Source organism: Ammospiza nelsoni, chromosome 3, assembly GCF_027579445.1.
Source record: "Ammospiza nelsoni isolate bAmmNel1 chromosome 3, bAmmNel1.pri, whole genome shotgun sequence".
Classification (NCBI taxonomy): Eukaryota; Metazoa; Chordata; class Aves; order Passeriformes; family Passerellidae; genus Ammospiza; species Ammospiza nelsoni.
The window spans coordinates 7,009,565-7,025,006 of record NC_080635.1 but is presented as its reverse complement, the minus strand read 5'-3'; the positions used below and the strand labels follow the sequence as shown (position 1 = coordinate 7,025,006).

The 15,442-nt window shown below is 44.8% G+C and overlaps 1 protein-coding gene and 1 long non-coding RNA gene across 5 annotated transcripts in view; one reads left to right on the top strand and one right to left on the bottom strand.

Moving 5' to 3' along the window:
• The first annotated feature begins 1,173 nt into the window (after positions 1–1,173).
• The window catches only part of PSEN2 (presenilin 2), a 19,177-nt gene continuing 4,908 nt past the window's right edge, over positions 1,174–15,442 (top strand). For 2 of the 4 annotated variants that reach the window (XM_059468245.1, XM_059468249.1), the window contains exons 1-8: positions 2,670–2,724; positions 7,256–7,450; positions 8,516–8,745; positions 9,540–9,681; positions 10,521–10,588; positions 11,395–11,615; positions 12,410–12,508; positions 14,645–14,722. In XM_059468245.1, the coding sequence (XP_059324228.1) occupies positions 7,307–7,450; positions 8,516–8,745; positions 9,540–9,681; positions 10,521–10,588; positions 11,395–11,615; positions 12,410–12,508; positions 14,645–14,722 (982 nt within the window). In that variant the 5' untranslated portion in view covers positions 2,670–2,724; positions 7,256–7,306. Of the gene's footprint in view, positions 1,271–2,669; positions 2,725–6,103; positions 6,265–7,255; positions 7,451–8,515; positions 8,746–9,539; positions 9,682–10,520; positions 10,589–11,394; positions 11,616–12,409; positions 12,509–14,644; positions 14,723–15,442 lie in introns of those variants that run through there. The other 2 variants (XM_059468247.1, XM_059468246.1) reach the window with 2 other exon arrangements.
• Positions 8,058–15,442, bottom strand: part of LOC132070991 (uncharacterized) — a 22,970-nt gene continuing 15,585 nt past the window's right edge. Inside the window, exon 4 of the long non-coding RNA XR_009418057.1 lies at positions 8,058–8,602. This is a non-coding gene — a long non-coding RNA (uncharacterized LOC132070991). The remainder of the gene's footprint in view (positions 8,603–15,442) is intronic.

Below are 15,442 nucleotides of genomic sequence, written 5' to 3'. Positions count from 1 at the left end.
TCCCAGAGAATGTCCCTGTGTACTTCAGAACAACCTCCCAAATCACGAAGCTGTGATGCAGCTGGGCATGTGATTTCCCTGGCAATGAGCACAAATCTGCACTATCTGGGAGAGATCCTTTCAGGAGATGACTGCACAGATCTGTTAAAAAAGAAAAAAAAAAAGGGAAAAAAGCAGAAATATTTTTGATGTCCATAACATCAAAGAGCCTGTTAACTTGCTCCCAGGTCAGATGCTTCTCATGTGATGCAGCTAGGAAAAAACATGTGAAAAGGCATTCTGATTGAAAGCAGCATGGAAGTAACACTCATGGATGGAGAGACCAAAACAATTTGTCTTCCCATTACCCACCTTAGGCTGCACAAGAGGAACACTGAGCTGAGACAGATTTTTGCCTCGTGCTACAAAGGAGGCAGGCAGGAGGTGCATTCTGAGAAGGACAGCTGGGTTTTACATGCCCATGTTCTTGTGCTTCCATGAAGGTTAAAGTAGATGATTTTTTTTCATAAAACCCTTTGCTAGACTGCACAAGACCTACACGTCTCTGTCCATCAGGGTGAGAGCAAAAAGGGAGGATTTAGTGAGAATGTGGAAAGAAGCAAGGAATTTGTTTATGTCTAAACAAATTGTTTTAGTCCAGAGTAGGCACTTTTGAGATACAAAAAGCTGCAAGTTTGGCTTCTAAAGCTGCTGATAAAGGGCAACTGGGCTTGTAAAACCAGTTCCCATCCCTCCAGCCCCTAGAAGAAGGGGCCTAAGAACAATTTCCCTATCTCCTGCACAGATCTATGGCAGGCTCAGCTGCACTGACAGCTGCTGTTCACAGCACAGTTCAGACTGTCAACACTTTGGCTTTGAAGTTGTAAAATGTTTTTAAAACAGATAAATATTTTTACTATTGTCCCAAATTTGTGGCAGATACTTTTGCTCCATGTAAAAGTAAAGGGGAGTAAAATCATTGTCAATTGAGGAAAATCTGAGTGCAGCCAAAATTATTCCTTCCCCTAATGTTAAACTTAACAAAGCAGCATCCTTCACATGTGTGAAGGATTCAATCCATCAGAAAGACTCCCATTAAAAAAATCTCCAGCTGGTTCAAGTGTCCAGTGAAAAGGAGCTCAAGGGTTCAGCACAAAGACCAGAGGTTAACACAGCCTTTGAGGGAAACCTGTTAGAAAGAGCTCTGATAGTGAAGAGCTCTTGGCTAGTGAAGAACACAGCCAAACACAGAATTTATCAATTTTCCCAGACTGACTTTACCTTGGCAGAGGTAAAAAAATAAATAGGCAGCTCTCTGGGGCTCTGAAGAATTTTCCATGTAACTTAGTTCTGTGTGCAGGGTTCAAAATAAGAATTATGGACACAAGGATGTCACTGATGTTGTGCAGGGACTTGGGGGAAAAGAATGTGATGGCTAACTTAAGATTTGGGATCTGCAAAAGATTCCATTTTATCCAGTGATTTACAGTGGGGTAGTTCACGTGTTTGTACTTTGTCTCTCCTTCATTACCACCTTACTCTTCATTCCTTCTGTACACAGAATTATCTTGGGTGGCATGGAGCAGAGAGGAGTGTGAATTTGCCTGTGTTCTTCCTGAAATGACAACAGCAGCAGAGGGAAATTGCCATGACTCCAGCTCGTGTCTCTGCCCCCACAGATGATGAGCAAGTACTACAGAGCTGCCAGAATCTTAATTTCACTTGGCTGCTGCTTGATGAAGCAATGGGAACAGAGGCAGGAGTGGTTTGCTTCTGACTGAAGAAGCAATTTCATCTATCTACTGGATTATCTTGCTTACTACCGTGCCTTTTTTTTTTCTTTTAATTTTTGATTTTAAACAAAAACGCTTACAGTCTGAAAATACAAACTTCCCACACCCATTGCAAACAGGGCGAAATTGCAATTTTCCTTATTCACCCCCCTGATCTCTCTACTGAGCAGGGTCAGACAATTCCAGCAGAACTATTCTTTGGCCTTTTCCTCTGGTTTCTCTGTTTACTCCTCCACACTTCTCTCTTATTATTTATTACTCCTTTTATTTCCATCAGGATCTACATGCTTGCATATAATTTTATTTACTGAAGGGATAAGTTGATGTGCATTTAAGCCTTCCAATACTTGAAAGGGGTCTACAAGAACGACAGAAATTGATTTTTTACAAGGGGATTTAGTGACAAGACAAGGGGGGATGGATTCAGACTGGAAGAGAGTAGGTTTCGATAATAAATTAAATATTAGGAGCAAGTTCCGTCCTGTGAGGGTGGTGACGCGCTGGCACAGGCTGCCCAGAGCAGCTGTGGATGCCCCATCCCTGAAGTGTCCAGGGACATGTTGGACAGGGCCTTGAGCAACATGGTTTGGTGGGAGGCTCCAAGCCATGCAAGAGGTTGGCACTGGATGACCTTCACGGCCCCTTCCAGCTCCAGCCATTCCCGGACTCCGCCTGCCCCGAGGCTGGGGCACAGCCCGCACCTGCCCCGCCATGGCGGCGCCACCGCCTCACAGGCCGCCGCCGAGCACCGGGCGGGCGGTGACACCCGCCTTCCTATTGGCCGAGCCTCTTCTCGTTCTTCTCTCCTATTGGAAGAGAGCGTTCTGTAGGCGGGGATAGCCGCTGAGCGACGGCTGTGACGGCGAATGGGCGGGCGCGGCCGTCCCTCCCGGCCGGCGCTGGGGCGGGAGCCAATGGGAGCGGCGGGGGGCGCGTGCGGTGCCGGGAGCAGGTAAACAGCGGGGCCGGGGCGCGGGACTGGGATCGGGACCGGGATGGGGAATGGGATGGGAATTGGGATCGGGATGTTGCGGGTTATAGATGGGAAGGGACGGGACGGGCCCGGCGTTCCTGCGGGGTCTCGGGGTCGCCGCGCTCCCGGAGCTGCCTGTTTCTGTCTTTGTGTGTATATACATATAAATGCATGTTCACGTATATACGCATATTACATATAAAAAATTACATATTTCCACGTGAGTTGCTGTATGTACGTGTGTTAAGCTACCTGTACACCTATTTCTGCTGGGCGGTGGCGGCGTGTCACGGCTTTCATGTGGAAGCGCCCGGAGGCAGAGAACTCCGGGCAGAGTTCTTCAAGCGTTCGGAGGGGCAGCCGGGCAGGGAGAGCATCGCATGGGAGCAGGAGCTCCCCTGGCCTCCTGCAAAGCCTCTGCCTGCTGGGCTGGGGCTTCTCTTGGCGCTTGTTTGTTTTTGGGTGTTTTTTTTTTTCAATTTTTTTAGATGTTGTCGGTGTCCCTGGATGTGCGCCTTGGATGCGCAGGGCAGCGGCCCAGCCCCGCTGTGTCCCTGTGTGGGGGGCACAGGGGAAAGCGGCCACTCGGGCAGGACACAGGAGCTCAGCCCGACACAGGTGTCCTTGCGTGTCCCCAAAGTGTCACCTCCAGCCCCTGTGCTGGCTCTGATGCCCTCGGCAGAACTGGGACGGATGCGAATTGCTGCTCCCGCACTAGAAGTGTGAGATTTGAGGTTTTATTGTGTGGGGCTGTGGTGCCTTCATGCTGTGACACGGAGTATTTGGGCTCAGTGCTGGCAGAATAACCCTCCTGACCCTCCCGGGCAGGGTCTGATTTCAGCTCTGCCACCAGAATCGCCCTTTGGGAACTACATCTTGTGCCTTTCTTGTGGGACAAGAGAAAGGAGTGCTGGTTCAGCCACAATGTAGAAAGAAAGCTACGGATCTTTGCTGCTTCCCACAGCATCTTGTGGTTTGTTATTTTTGTGTTCTGGGGCGGAAAGTGAGCGGTGTTTGCATGCTGAGATGGTGTGTTCCAAGTCCCCTGGCATTTTAGCAGCATGCCCATTCTGACTATATTTATTAGCAAGAGCATGGAAATATTTCCTCCTAATTTTGGCCTCACCACTTCTGATTTCTTAAGTTTATTTCCTTCTCTTCATATTTATCAACAGCACTGCTTTCTGCAGCCAAAACTTAGGAGAACATCAGGCTGTCAGTATCATCTCAAAGCTTTCTCTTGATCTAAATATAGCAAAGAAAATACATTTTTCTTAATCTAATTGCCATCAAAGAGAACAATATGGATAAGAAGAAATTTAAACTCTCAAGTGGATAATTAAGTATTCTGCCAGGCTACAGCAGCTATTCTGTTCTGTATATTGTACAGGTATTATTTGTGATGGATGAAATGCAAAGCAAAGGGTTTAGATTGTTTGCAGCATGAAAATAAAAGGCAACCTGAGGCTAGATCTTAATGTTAGTGAACTGGCCCAGTTTAATTAAAATCCATGAAGCTGGTTTTTTGCAGTTGAGGAAAGAAGGACATCTGGAAAGAGAATTGGTGACTCCTGCTTCCCTTCAGAGTTCACAAGACTGCTGTAAAGCAGGAGTAATTGTATTCCCACCTCAGCTCTTGTAAGAAGCACTTACTACTGGCCTACTTTTTGTCCTCTTTCATTTTTTCCACAGAGTTTTGTGAGTTGGGTAATTTTGCTCTTATGCACTGTATGATTTTTTTGAATGGGACCTGCTGGTTTGAGAGGCAGAGAGGAGAGCCTTGCCTGATACAACTTAGTGCTTCACTTTGATAATGGCCTGGAATTTTGTTCAATGTATTTGGCAGATCATGCTCTCAAGCTTTCTGTGAATACAGATACAGCTTATATTTATCTCAGTGTTTTCCATTCCTGAGCTGTCCTCCTCCCTTTTCCAGCTCAGCCTAGAAAAACAGTCAGTATGCACAGGCATATTTGCTGTCATGAGCACAGTGGGAAAGAAGCTCCCTTGCTTTCCATTGTGGTGTGTGCAGCACCCTTTTGGCAGGCAGAAACAATTTCCACAAGGCCCTTTTCCTTAGTTTTAGCAGTGAAATGAGACCAGAGAACAGTGTGGCTTTGTGACTCAGGTGATGAGCACCTGGTGCTGATGAGAGTTGGAGAGTGGTAAGACAACCTCTTGCAGGACAGTTTCGATCAATCCAAGGCAGAAGACCTCTAAAGTCTTGGATCCCTTGGGCTGTGTTTGTGTAAATCCTCACTGGGACCATGGCTGTGCAAACAAGGGACACTGAAGCTGTGTTCAGCACTGAATCTGCTTGCTGAGCAGAAGTATGATGGCACTTCTGTATCCTTGTTGGGGGAGCCTGGGAAAAAATGTCCTTAAAACTGGCTGTATTTCAACCTGAGTTTATTTCTTCCCATGTAACTGTGAAGGTTAGTAATTGGCACAGAGGTTTTGCTGTTGGTTTAACTCCTCCATTGGGCATAAGTAGGGTATTAAAAGTAGGCTGACTGGCTGTCCCTTCAGAGTCCTCTGCAGAATTGCTCTCTTTATGTAGCAAAAATGATTTTGTAAATAATGTGAGAAAAAGTTCTTCAGTATTTTGATTGGGTCCCAAACTATCAGTGAATAAAGCTTTATTTATTTCCTCCCTGGTGTCTGGCATGAGGAGAAGGTTTTGAGAGTTATTTAAATCCTGTAGGTCACAGATCCTGTGGCATGAATAACTTATCCTGTTCCTCATCCAGAAGTATGTCATGATTGAATGACTGTGGATCTGACTTCTTTAAAGACCTACATCCTAGAACTGGAGCAGAGTCCTGTGTCCCAGCTGCAAATTGTGAGCCCTCAGGTGCTCAGTCAAAAGAGTGAGCAAATTACTTATAAATAATAAATTTATTTATTAAATAATTATTTAAATAATATAATAATATAAATATTTAGATATCATTTATTACTGTAATAAATATTTAAAGATAGAATAATTAAATAAAGTGTGTTAAGCATCCAGAGAGGAGATCTTGGTCTCTGTAAGAAATAAGCACACAAGTGTTAAGCAGCTCACTCAGTAAGAACAGGATTACAATGAAGCTGACAGGCCTGGTGTGAGGGTTAGCCCTGCTTCTGTTTCCCATAATGTGCCACTCTTATCACCAAAGGAGGAACAAAATGATATGAAAAAGCAAGAGAAGCCAGGGGAGGAGCAGATGTCTGAAAAATGTTTCACTTTTTGGGTGGATTGAGTTGATGTTCTAAAATTTCTTGAAGGTGCAGATGTGTTGAGGAGGCTGTGACAGAAAGGAGGGGTCTCCTACACCTCCCTCTTTCCTTCCTCCACAGCGAATTTCAGTTCTTTTAGTGAGAAGCAAGAATATCTCACAGATCTTCAAAGCAAACTCTCTGATGTCAGGGTGTGCTGGTTGGGCTGTGAATGTATGATTCAGATTTCAGTGACTGTGTCCAAATCACGTGCCTTCTTCAGCTTCCTCTCCTATTTCCTGAGACACAGGAACTTGGGTAAGCTTCTGTAGAGTTCTGGTAGGTACAACTGCTGACAATGCAACAGAGGTATGGTTTTGCTTTTGGACAAGTGGCTGGGTATCAGAAAAGTGATTCATTACTTGCTTTGTTAAGCTGACTTAATAAATGCTAAAAGGAATTTTCCTACTAGTTGCATTTATAACTTCCTGAAATCCTGAATTTAAGGCTGTTCTGCCGTATTTAGGGCAATGCACCTTCTCCCTTTGGTGTCTAGAAAGAAGAGCTGTTCCTTTCCTTTCTGCACTCTGTCACTGCATCTCCTGCTTTTCTGCATAGCAGTAGGTGAAAAGAGGCCAAGCATTTCTAGTCCCCACATTTTTTCTCTGTGTTTTTGCCCATTCAAGTAGTTTTGCTTTTAATCACAAGCCAGCATAAGGAAAAGCCCACAAGTGGCTCTCCTAAAAGGAGACAGGTGTTTCACTTGCTATGCAAACCTCTTCATCAGCAGAGAGAAGCACTGCTAATAAATTTCATCTGGTTAATAAACAGTCATAAGACAGCATGTAGCTCCTGATTAGTGCCTCATGTAAAGCTGAGGCTCCAGGTTACTAAGAAACTTGTGCTCCTTGCTGATGCTCCTGGGGGTGTTGTGTAGGAGCTGAGCTTTCTGACAGGCAGCCTGTGTGTGAGGTGAATCTGTGTCTGGCCCTGCCAAACAAACACTGAGCACTAAGGAACCTCCTTTGTGGAAGGCAAGGTGTGCTGGTGGGAGAGGGGAAATAGAGGCAGCAGGTGTGGAAGCTGTGGTAAAGGAAAAACAAGTTTCTTTAGTGCTGCACTGTGCTGATAGCTGTGCCTGCAGCCGTCCCAGTGACTTGAACTGAAGGGATTGTCATGGCTGGGTGAGGGCAGGACAAACCTGCTGTTGGGAGGAGATGGAGCCTCCCTGGTGAAATCTGCTGAATCCTACTCAGACTTCCAGTGTGGTGTTCACTGTTCTCTCCCCGCTCTGTGCTTGTCCCCACAGGCTCGGGCAGTGCTGGCTGTGCCCTCCTGAGCGCCCCCTTGGGCAGCGGCCATGATCGCCTTCATGAACAACTCGGACAGCGAGGAGGAGCCCTGCAATGAGAGAACGTCCCTCATGTCTGCTGAGAGCCCTCCTGTCCCCTCCTACCAGGATGGCCTGCCAGCCTCAGAGGCAGGGGAAGCACAGGCACACAGGGTAGGTGTGTGCTGACAGAAGCAGTGCTGCTACCCCTCAGTCCCTCCTTCCAGGCTGGATTCTAGGATCGGCTTTGCTGTTGTTTCACCGGTGTCACTCTCAGCCAGCAGCAGCACTGCCTGTTGCCATTTCCTCCAGCCTGACTTTTCCCCCATATGTACTCCTCCCTTTTCCTCCCTTTTGATAAAGATGCCAAATCAGGCTTTTAATCAGGACCTGATGCACATTTGACTGTTGCAGGACATCCTTTTTAGCCTTCTTGTCTGCTCTGGTCAGAGGCAGCTAATGTTAGAACAGAATCTAGTCCAGCTGCCAGCAAAGCAGCAGGATAAAGCAAGCACAGCATTGCTGAGAGAGGAGGAACATGTCAAGCTTTTGTCACCTCAGATGACATTTTTTTCTGTCTAATTCTGGGCATCTTGCCCTTCGTGTTCATGTGTCTGTATATATATGTGTATTTGAAGAGTGTGGTGGTGTTCACAGGGGTCCCAGGATGAGGGAAGAGACGAGGATCTGACTCCATGTTTCAGAAGGCTGATTTATTATTTTATGATATATATTATATTAAAACTATACTAAAAGAATAGAAGAAAGGATTTCATCAGAAGGCTAGCAAGGAATAGAAAATAATGGAATGATCATAAAATCTTGTGACTGACCAGAGAGTCCGAGACAGCTGGACTGTGTTTGGCCATTAATTAAAAACAACCACATGAGACCAATCACAGATGCACCTGTTGCATTCCACAGCAGCAGATAATTATTGTTTACATTTTGTTCCTGAGGCCTCTCAGCTTCTCAGGAGAAAAGATCCTAACAAAAGGATTTTTCATAAAATATGTCTTGTGACAGAAGAGGTCCTTAGGTATTCATGGAATTGCTTTAAAAACTATTGCAACCTGTTTGCAATGGAATTTCTAATTGTATTGTTCAGTTTGTACCTTTCTGTTAGGACTCAGCTGCTATGCTGTGGTGGCCTACAGCAGCCTCATGAGACATGATGGAATCAAGCTTTGAACACAAAGAAAAGAAGCATCTTACACATTTGCAAACATTTCTTTTCAGAAGAGGCGAGCAGGCAGCAGCCGTGGCCCAAACAACATCGCCGCTGGAGAAATGTCTGGCTCGGGTATTCCAGTGAGAGAAAGCATCCTGGAAAATGAAGAGGAGGAACTGACTCTGAAATATGGAGCAAAGCATGTAATCATGCTCTTTGTGCCTGTCACCCTGTGCATGATTGTTGTCGTCGCCACCATCAAGTCAGTGCGCTTCTATACGGAGAAAAACGGGCAGCTGTAAGTGGGCTCTGAAACAGCCTCAGTATGTGGGACCCCTGCCCCACACACACACTCTGGGCATGCAGAGTACTTCCCTGGCAGCCTGGGAGAACCTTTACACAGGTACAGGTGGCTGTAGGAACACACACAGAGCTCATCTGTGTAAGCTTTTCCCTTACCTGCATTATACTGATGCGTTAGCACTGTCATTTGGGGTGCCCTGAGTGAGGCCTGTGAGCAGCATAATAATGAAGCTGCTTCATTCTGCAGCAGAAAAGGCCCAGGCTGAGCTCCTAGACTGTTCACTCAGTAGCTGGCAGCAATGAGGGAATAGCATGTTCATTTGGTTGAGTGTCTCATTTCCTGGTGATATTTCTGGTTCCTAAAGACTCGTGGTGTGGATACGTAATTCCAGCTCCTGCTGACAGTGCCTGGCTCCTGGGGCTGTAACTGCTTCACATATGGCATGGAGAAAGGGGGACTTGTCCCTTGAACTGAATGGAAGGAAACAAAATAGGGTGGTGAGAAGGGATAAAAGAGTCCAAGACCCTCCTACCAAGTGTGGAAAGAAAGGGTGTCCCCATTTCAGAACAGCACCTGGGAACCCAGCTGCTCTGGAAGAACGTGCCTTTGATAGAGACCACTAATCTTTAGTTGATAATTAACTTGAGCCCAGCCTACATCTCATGTTTGCTGTCCTTGGCAGTTCTACCTCCCTTTCTTTCCCACACACAGAGAGGTCTGGTTTTATCTGGGACAGACAGTTAGAAGAGAATATCTGTGCTTTATATGGCTTTTGCTTTATCCTGCAGGATCTACACCCCTTTCAGTGAGGACACCCCATCTGTGGGGCAGCGTCTCTTGAACTCGGTGTTGAACACCATTGTAATGATCAGTGTCATCATTGTCATGACTGTGTTCCTGGTGCTGCTCTATAAATATCGCTGCTACAAGGTAAAGCATCCCTGCCAGAGCCTTTTCCATCTCTCTGCTCTGAGCCTGGGATCAAATGGGCCTTGCATGGCAGTGAGAGACACGGGCACTGCACTGGCTCATCCTCGTGCTGGGCACAGCAGGAATCGCACTGTGCAGGAGTCTTTGTCAGTGGTGATGGAGCTGTGCCTCTGAATAGGCTGTGCTGTTATTTTGTCACTAATGGCAGGCCCTTAAAAACAAGGTCTGCCACTTTGTGTGAGTCAGGTCTGAGTCTTCTGCATCTGATCCAAATGTTTTGCCATTTGTACTTCTACCACTTACTGTGGATGCTTCTATTAAGATATTTCACACAAGCTTTGTGGGAACTGGTATTATTTCTGCCTTCTGGAAGCTCTGGTGGAAGAGCACAAGGCTTGAAGAGAAAGGCACATTCAGGTTCTGTGATGCTCAGGGAGTTCTTATATGTGGTACCAGCCCAGCATTTGTGGTCTGTCCATTCCTGCTTTTTAAACTTGTCCCAAAGACAGAGTTTGTTTTACAGCTTTGGGCAAACCCTTCCTCTTTCCTAGCAAACAGAAAGAATGTGCTGACACCTGTATGAGCTAGCAGCCAGTCTGAATACCCATGAAAATGCTTTTGCCAGAGACTGAAATAAACCCAAAACAGCTAAAATGCTAAGGGACAGAATTCAAAATGAAAGTGGGAGAACTGGGAGGAATTGGCTGGCCCTCCTCCATCAGTGACCATAGGGAAGGCAGGGTCTTTGGGAGTGCAGGAGGAGACTGTTGGGCTGCAGTTCTGTGACCTGAGCAGGGGTAACAGCCCCTACAATCACTGTCTCTTCTTGCCCTTGGCAGTTCATCCATGGCTGGCTGATCCTGTCCTCCCTGATGCTGCTCTTCCTCTTCACCTACATTTACCTGGGGTAAGTGGGAATGGTGCAGGTAACCTGGCAGTTCAGGGCTCCTTCACCTCTTTGCTGAGAATTCCCACTTTGAACAAAAAAAGGAATGTCTCCTTCTCCAAATGGACTTTTAAGTGTTGTTAGAAGAAGACAGCTTTCTTTTTTAAAAACTGGAAAAGAAGATCTTTACTAGTCAATGCTCAATTTTACAGAAATCGCTGGGCAGTGATACTGTGAGCATGGAATGAACAGGTTGAATCCTGTGGTACAGAGGCCTTGCATTATACATTGAGAAGCAAGTGGAAAGGCATTTCATGTGCCAAGTTACTTTCCTGGTTTGTCTTTTTTCTTAAGACAACATTGTTTCAAGCTCATTCCCTCAGCTCCCAGATCAGGTGAAAGAAAACTTTTAACTTGTGGGTGAGACATTTGTTAAGACATTTTCATTTTTAACTGTGAGCATATTGCACCTGGTGGTGGGATGACACTGACAGCATTTCTTTGCTGTAGACAGTCATGTAGCCACAGGCCTGTGCTCATTTAAGACTTGAAATCCTGCCTGCTGAAACCCTTGGAATTGCTGTTGAACTGAGGACTAAGGCAGTGTGGTGCTGGTCTGTAACACAGCACATCTCAGGCAGGAGGAACAGGGCTCAGAGCAGCGAGCAGCCAAAGGGCAGGTTCCCCTTTCATGATGGGAGTTGCTCTATTCTGCTTCCTCCTGGTGTAGCTGGGGGCTTTTTTATTTAATTACAGCCTTACCTTTTGTTTGACTTTGCATGTCACTGGCTTTCACTGCTTAGCTGAATTTTCTTGTGGTATTCCAGGGAAGTGTTGAAGACTTACAACGTGGCCATGGATTACCCCACTTTGTTCATAGTCATCTGGAATTTTGGAGCTGTTGGAATGATTTGCATCCACTGGAAAGGTCCCTTGCAGCTCCAGCAAGCTTATCTCATTATGATCAGTGCTCTGATGGCATTGGTGTTCATTAAATATCTACCTGAGTGGTCAGCATGGGTGATTCTAGGTGCAATCTCCATCTATGGTACGTCTGGGTTGTGACTCTCAAGGTGTGGCTCCTGGAGAGGTTACTCTGTGGCGATCTCAGGACTCTGTATATCCTTCAAAAAAAAACAACTTTATGGTGCTAAAAGCTTTAGAAAGTGCCAGATGGGCTATTAATTTGACTCCCTGTCTGTCTCTTGCTAATTGTTTGTGTAGGTAGTGTACCTCAGCCAGGTCGTTCAAAGTGGATCACCAAGTCAGGGAAGGACTGAACCTCACCTCACTGCATGGCAGGGGTGGCTGGATTTTTATCAGTAGCAGACCCTTGCAGGTTTTGTTTATTGTTGTCAAGAGATCATGGATTTTGGTGTGAGTTCTAAATTTCAAGAGAACCTGCAGGACAAGAGGGAGGAGATGTGATGGAACTGGACTGAAGGCCTTCCTGCATGTGAAACCAGAGCCAGTGTATGAAGTGATGGAGTGTGGAATGTGAACAAAGCACCCCCACTCCTCCTGTGATTAAATTTAACATCTCAGTGAAATGCTGCCATCAGCTTTCAAAGAACTCATGTGGTATTCTCAAGGGGCTTTTTATAGGATTAACACAGTGAAAACTCTTATTATTACATTAAGGCTTGGAGGTGGTATTTTAAGTGAACAGCACTTTCAGGGACTTGAAACAGCTAGAGTTATGCAAAGTGGTGGAAAGTGCTATTCAGGAAATCATCTGGTTTATATGGATAGATGTAAATGTAAGGGGAGAACATCTTAAAGATAAAGAATGTAAAATATGCATGACAGTTCATGATGAGATTGGTCCTTTTCTTTCTGCAGATCTGATGGCTGTTCTCTGTCCCAAGGGGCCACTGAGAATGTTGGTAGAAACTGCACAGGAGAGAAATGAGCCCATTTTCCCTGCATTAATATATTCCTGTGAGTAAGATTAAAATGTTAATGTTTTTAGCCAGATGAAACTCCTTGTCTGTGTCAAAGCAAAGGTATTTTCTTGTCTTAGGTACTTTCTTGCCTTAAGAATGGTGCCCATTTATGTTCTGGATTTTGTAGAAGGCCTTGTTTACCACTTAAAATGTTGCTAACTCTAATTAGCCAAAGGGAGCCCACATTTACCTTGTGAAGCTGGATGTTCAGAAACAGACTAATCCTTTCATGAATACAGTGCAGAATATGCCTCTTTTTCTGCACACAAAACCCTGTGTGAGGTGGGCAGCAGTATTTGCCCAGTTCTGTGATGAGCTGATGCTCACTCAATACATTTATTCATTGTGTGTGTGCTTTACAGACACACTTGAAACATGTGATGAGGCTGCATGATTCCTGCAGCCCCCTCTGTACTGTACAGATGCCAGTGCTTAGAAATTTGCTTTATTGTTCATTGTTTGGCTCCTCACTTTGCAAAGGGCTGCATTCAAGTATTGCTCTGCAAACAGAATCAGTCATCTCTCTCTCCCCTGGTTTTCTTGGGCTCTTTAACTACCACAGTGTCTGGTGTCCTTGTCAGAGGTATCCACATGCCTGAGATCAGATTGTTGGAAGGCAAAAGACTCAACACTCATGGGACCTGAACTTGAGTGCATCATGGATTATCACAGACATCTTTTATGGAAAATCATTTCCTTAGGATTTTTTCTCCTGAGAAGCTGAGAGGCCTCAGGAACAAAATGCAAACATTGATTATCTGCTGCTGTGGAATGCAACAGGTGCATCTGTGATTGGCCCATGTTGGTTGTTTATAATTAATGGCCAATCACAGTCAGATGGCTTGGACAGAGAACTGAGCCACAAACCTTTGTTATCATTCTTTCCTTTTCTATTCTTAGCTGGCCTTCTTATGAAATCCTTTTGTCTATTCTTTTAGTATAGTTTTAATGTAATAAATATAATAAAATAATAAATCAGCCTTCTGAAACATGGAGTCAGATCCATCTCTTCCCTCATCCTAAGACCCCTGTGAACACCATCACAATGGACCTCAATGACTTTTTCATTACATCACTTGGAAGATAAAAAGTTATTTCCAAATGTTTGGTCCCAAGCTGAGGATGCCTTCAACCTGGTTTTTTTTTTCTTCAAGCATTTAATGTTACATAAATGCTTTTATGTGTTCCAAGCAGAGTCTCAGCTCACCTCAGCTGCCTTCCCTTTTACAGGAGATTCTGTTACCCTGACCTGAGACAATCTAGATGAAGTCTCTCCCATGCTTTAGTTAACAAACAAGAGCTTCCCTAAAGGAGAATGCAGTACAGCAAATAATAAATAATGAACAAAAAGTTCTTGTGCAGAATGTCAGTGTCTCCATTACATTCTGTGGCTCCCTCTAGATACAAAAACATCACCTTGGCTGAGCTCATCATGGAAAAGCAGGCACTGGGTTTCCCTTGGCTTATTTTGTTTAGCTTAGCTTCTATAAAATCAGGGAGACTGATGCACACTTAAATAAAAAGCTGATTTGAGGTCCCTTCTGCTGATTTTGGAAGGGTTTGTATTCCTTTTCAATTTAAGGATCCCAAGAATAAACCACCAACCATCAGTTGCTATTAGAACCAAAACAGAAATATGCAATATTTTGACAGGATGGAACCACAACAGGCAGAGAGAAAACTTGCATTCTGACAGCCCCTGTGATGCCTCACTTGTGTGCTGTACCTTTAGCAGAACATGAGCAAGCTGTTTTAGTTAACCTCTGGTTACCTTTGGTATTGCCATCACTCCCTGGGAAATTGTTTTCTTTGAAGAGAATAGCCAGAAATCAGGAAGAAACCAAAGGAGTTGCAGACCCTAGTTCTGGAATTTTGCTTTCTTTAATCCACAGAGAAGATTAAATTGACTCTTAGCTACTTGTGCCCTGGAACTTTCTTAAAAACCGAATGGATGCATTGCCTTGGCTTTCTCCCACCTTGCTGTCTCAGTTCCTAGGGAAACCAACTGGGTGTTTTAGAAGCATTGACAGGGGCAAGGGTTTGTATTTTTAGGGACAGCTAAATACTTGTTTCCTCTGAGCTATAGTGGCCAATGATTTGTGCAGCTGATTACTTTCTTTCTTTCTTGCAGCTGCTATGATGTGGACAGTTGGAATGGCAAAGCCAGACACAGCAGCAAGAGGAGCAAGTCAGCAGACATGGGATGCAGGTTTGTTTGCATGTTCCTCTCCCATACACAGCACTGTCCTACAGAAATACTGAATATGTTTGAGATTGAATGTAACATAAGCCCCCAAATCCTGATGGATGAATTTTTTTTCAGTGTTGTTACCTGCAGAACTCAGTGATGTTCATGAACCTGCTGTTAGGACTGGCAGCAAAGATGAACAGTGTAGGAAACTCCAATATTCTTGCCACTTTTATTTTAAAAAACCCCAAACAAACAACAAATCAAGCAGAAGTGTTGTTCATCTCACTTTTTCAGTGTACTGAAGTCAAAGCTGAAAGTGAGCTAGTGGGGAGTTACATTTTTCCATGCTGGGGATGGTAAATTCCAACATAGGCTCCTAAATATAATACTGATGAGCTGGTGAAATTCAGTGCTGCATTCAGACCAGTGCCATGGAGCACCTCTCTGTAAGTGCTCTATAGCTCACCCTGCTAATGAAAATAGGTATGTTTACCCTTGGGTAAAGCCTGAAGTTAAAGGCAGTTACCCACCAGGAGCTTTTGTAATTCAAGTTTACATTGTAGCTGGTTCTGCAGTAATTTGGGTGCCTTTGCTTTTATCATCTTGAGATGCAAATTAAACTGCAGTTTTAAGTTGACTGAATCAAATCTTACATGGTTTTGGAAGGATTTCCCATCTAGTCCTGTTGCACTTCAGAGATGACTACTTTTGAATGTTAAGGCAATAAATGTGTGTGCA